We start from the raw sequence: 5016 nt of genomic DNA, 5'->3' as shown, positions 1-5016 counted from the left end.
ATTCTTGAGAATTGTGTGAGTCGTTGCACTATCAGCGAGACACATATCTTCAATATTGATGCTATGGTCAATATCCATTCTTCATAAAATTAAAAAAAAATTGTAAATAAACAATATGATAAAAGACAAGAAGACAATAATTTCTGGAAAAAAAAATTTAACGATAATTTGTATATTAAAAAAAAAAATCATAATCCAATAACATCAAAACATAAGAAATACCCAAAATCCAATAAATAAAATATGGAAAAAAAAATTATTTCTGAACACTCCCATCACCAATAAGGTGATCAATTTTTTCCATTTGGATCAGCAAAGAAATCAGCAACATCCAGGTGAGTAACATCCATATGACCATAATCTGAATCACCATCTTCGTAAGCAAAATGTGTCTCTATCTTTTTCTTCTTATTAATTGATTCTTGGTAAAGTTCAACAAGATGCTTTGGTGTACGACAATTACGTGACCAATGACCCTTGGCACCACAACGATAACATTTGTTTTCCTCGTGTTTGTTACCATGTCCATCCAGTTCCTTCTTATTTTTCCCATTATTTTTCCACTTCTAGTGTGAAAAATTATTTTTTACCTCATAACCATGACCACGACCGCCTTTACTACCACGACCACGACCATGACCACGGCCACGACCACGGCCACGATTATTTCCACGGTTGTGACCATAGCCTTGACCACTAGTTTCTTTATCATGGGTTGCAACATTCACTTCTGGGAATGGAGCAGAGCCAGTTGGTCGAGCCTCATGATTTTTTAATAAAAGCTCATTATTTTGCTCAGTCACAAGGAGGCAGGAAATTAATTCAGCATATTTCTTAAACCCTTTTCTCGATATTGCTATTGCAGGAGCACATTCGATGCATGAAAAGTGGAGAATGTTTTTTCTAACATATCTTCATCAGTAATTTTTTCTCCACACAATTTCAATTTAGAAGTAATTCTAAATATTGTAGAATTATATTCACTTATAGATTTAAAATCTTGTAACCGTAAATGCATCCAATCATAACGAGCTTTTGGGAGAATCACAGTTTTCTGGTGGTCATATCTTTCTTTTAAATTATTCCAAAGAACAAGTGGGTCTTTTATGGTAAGATATTCAGCTTTTAACCCTTCATGAAGGTGATGACGAAGAAAAATCATAGCTTTAGCCTTATCTTGGTTAGATGCTTTGTTTTCTCCTTTAATAGAGTCTCCAATACCCATTGCATCTAAATGTATTTCAGCATCTAATATCCAAGATAAATAATTCTTTCCCGTAATGTCAAGAGCAACAAATTCGAGTTTCGCAATATTTGACATGTTCAATTCTATCATAAAAGAGAGACAAAATTAGGGGAAAAAAATAATAATAATAATAAAGGAATCATAAATAGCCATAAATTTATAAATTAATACTGCTTTAATTATGAAAATCAAATCGTCTCTAATTTAATATATATTATTGCACAAAATAAATAGAATATATAGTAAATATATATATATTGATATGACATAAAAAAAATTTATTACAGAATATTTAAATTGATAACATGAACAGAAAATATGTGTCATAATAATATTATTATTAGGCAGAATAAATATATTCATCATACCATATATATTAGGCAAAATAAATGTATGTAATATGTAGAATGTATCGCATCAATAAAACATAGATTTTTCTCACTTCTGGTGAAAAAAAAATAATAGAGTTTGAACATTCTTCTTTGATAATGTCTTCTAGACATTTCAACAATGTATGAAGAATTTCTTTATTTCATAGTGTCTTGAGGACTACTATAATGTCTTCAGGACTACTTTGATTCATAATAATGTAAATAATATAAATATTTGATAAAGTTCTTATTATGAAAGATGAATAACTAACCTTAAAATATTTGTCAAAAATCATCACAGCTTTCTCTTGTAGTTGCAACACCAATAGATAAAAGACTATCGTGCTGATAACGTGTTATAAAAGGAAGAAAAAGTATAGAGAAGAAATGAGACAATATGAGATAGAGAAAAGAATCTGACTGGTGTATTATCTTTGAGAGAGGAGTAACCTATTTATAAGTACATGTAGTAACTGAACAATTACACAATAAAGGGAATAATACATAACGGACATATAAATGGTAATGATTGATAATGAATATTGGCATCCACTAATTAAGCCACTAATTATTATTCATAACAAAGTCTAATTTAATTGATTATTTTATGGAGTAGTGTAATATAACGCTTTCTCTGTAATTTAGCCTTTAAAAAGAAAACGCAAGTGAAGTGTGTTCCCTCGGTAGAGAGTTGCCGAAAAACCCCTCCGGCGAGCGAGACAGTAACAAAGCAGCTTATCGTTGTTTAGGGTTTAAATTAACAAACATGAACATTTTTTAATGAAACTTTGTCTAAAATTTGAAGATGCTTCCAGATACTTATTGAATTGCAACCTTTTTCATGCTTTATTGAATTACAATTTTTTCATTGTTTAGAGGTTTATGTTGGCGAACTTCTTTAAGAGGAGCCATGCCTAGACTTTGTAATCCTAACAAGTCCCTAGTGAATATTATCTTAATTGGGATATTAGTGTCAAATGTCCATGATTTGGTATTTTGTTGATTATCATGTACTCATATACTATTTTTATTTGAGATATCATACTTAAATTGGTACTACATTAATACAAGCATTAGAATCTATAGGTGCATTACATGAATATTTGCGTATTAGTATTTGTATAGTATTTAATTGTTATCTATTTGTATATTGTTGTGTTTTCAAAATGTTATATAATTTACTTCAATAAATTTTTAATTTAAAATTATATATTTATTCAATCAATCTATAATTTAATTATTTTATTTATATTATATTAATTATATTTTTTTAGACTTCTTTCTATATGATATAAATTTTATTAAAATATATATAAATATAAAATACATATGATACAAATATTTTTATAAAAATTTAATAGAAATCAGATTGTGTGATACAATAATTGGCCAATGACTCTAATCTACTAACCTAGTATTTCGACTAAGTTGATGATTAGTTTCATTAGTTTGATTTCTAAAACATTGATAGAAAAATATAAGTCCAATTTAATTGATTATTTTAGGGAGTAGTGTAATGTAACGCTTTCTCTGTAATTTAGCCTTTAAAAAGAAAACGCAAGTGAAGTGTGTTCCCTCGGTAGAGAGTTGCAGAAAAACCCCTCCGGCGAGCGAGACAGTAACAAAGCAGCTTATCGTTGTTTAGGGTTTAAATTAACAAACATGAACATTTTTTAATGAAACTTTGTCTAAAATTTGAAGATGCTTCCAGATACTTTATTGAATTGCAACCTTTTTCATGCTTTATTGAATTACAATTTTTTCATTGTTTAGAGGTTTATGTTGGCGAACTTCTTTAAGAGGAGCCATGCCTAGACTTTGTAATCCTAACAAGTCCCTATTGAATATTATCTTAATTGGGATATTAGTGTCAAATGCCCATGATTTGGTATTTTGTTGATTATCATGTACTCATATACTATTTTTATTTGAGATAACATACTTAAATTGGTACTACATTAATACAAGCATTAGAATCTATAGGTGCATTACATGAATATTTGCCTATTAGTATTTGTATAGTATTTAATTGTTATCTATTTGTATATATGTTGTGTTTTCAAAATGTTATATAATTTAATTCAATAAATTTTTAATTTAAAATTATATATTTATTCAATCAATCTATAATTTAATTATTTTATTTATATTATATTAATTGTATTTTTTTAGACTTCTTTCTATATGATATAAATTTTATTAAAATATATATAAATATAAAATACATATGATACAAATATTTTTATAAAAATTTAATAGAAATCAGATTGTGTGATACAATAATTGGCCAATGATGACTCTAATCTACTAACCTAGTATTTCGACCGAGTTGATGATTAGTTTCATTAGTTTGATTTCTAAAACATTGATAGAAAAATATAAGTCCAATTTATTTGATTATTTTAGGGAGTAATGTAATGTAACGCTTTCTCTATAATTTAGCCTTTAAAAAGAAAACGCAAGTGAAGTGTGTTCCCTCGGTAGAGAGTTGCAGAAAAACCCCTCCGGCGAGCGAGACAGTAACAAAGCAGCTTATCGTTGTTTAGGGTTTAAATTAACAAACATGAACATTTTTTAATGAAACTTTGTCTAAGATTTGAAGATGCTTCCAGATACTTTATTGAATTGCAACCTTTTTCATGCTTTATTGAATTACAATTTTTTCATTGTTTAGAGGTTTATGTTGGCGAACTTCTTTAAGAGGAGTCATGCCTAGACTTTGTAATCCTAACAAGTCCCTAGTGAATATTATCTTAATTGGGATATTAGTGTCAAATGCCCATGATTTGGTATTTTGTTGATTATCATGTACTCATATACTATTTTTATTTGAGATATCATACTTAAATTGGTACTACATTAATACAAGCATTAGAATCTATAGGTGCATTACATAAATATTTGCCTATTAGTATTTGTATAGTATTTAATTGTTATCTATTTGTATATATGTTGTGTTTTCAAAATGTTATATAATTTACTTCAATAAATTTTTAATTTAAAATTATATATTTATTCAATCAATCTATACTTTAATTATTTTATTTATATTATATTAATTGTATTTTTTTAGACTTCTTTCTATATGATATAAATTTTATTAAAATATATATAAATATAAAATACATATGATACAAATATTTTTATAAAAATTTAATAGAAATCAGATTGTGTGATACAATAATTGGCCAATGACTCTAATCTACTAACCTAGTATTTCGACTAAGTTGATGATTAGTTTCATTAGTTTGATTTCTAAAACATTGATAGAAAAATATAAGTCCAATTTATTTGATTATTTTAGGGAGTAGTGTAATGTAACGCTTTCTCTGTAATTTAGCCTTTAAAAAGAAAACGCAAGTGAAGTGTGTTCCCTCGGTAGAGAGTTGCAGAAAAACC

At 27.5% G+C, this 5016-nt stretch overlaps 1 protein-coding gene across 1 annotated transcript; it reads right to left on the bottom strand.

The window, feature by feature from the left end:
• Positions 1-290: 290 nt before the first annotated feature.
• Positions 291-1321, bottom strand: LOC145956428 (uncharacterized). Its single transcript, XM_083072026.1, has 3 exons — positions 1008-1321; positions 591-912; positions 291-536 (listed from the first exon to the last, which is right to left on the bottom strand). Exons 1-3 carry the CDS (start codon positions 1319-1321, stop codon positions 291-293), a joined length of 882 nt encoding a protein of 293 aa, XP_082928152.1.
• Between the last annotated feature and the right edge of the window lie 3695 nt (positions 1322-5016).

This window comes from Cajanus cajan, chromosome 3, assembly GCF_000230855.2.
Source record: "Cajanus cajan strain Asha chromosome 3, NIPB_CcT2T_4, whole genome shotgun sequence".
Taxonomy (NCBI): Eukaryota; Viridiplantae; Streptophyta; class Magnoliopsida; order Fabales; family Fabaceae; genus Cajanus; species Cajanus cajan.
This window is presented reverse-complemented; position numbering and strand designations above follow the sequence as displayed.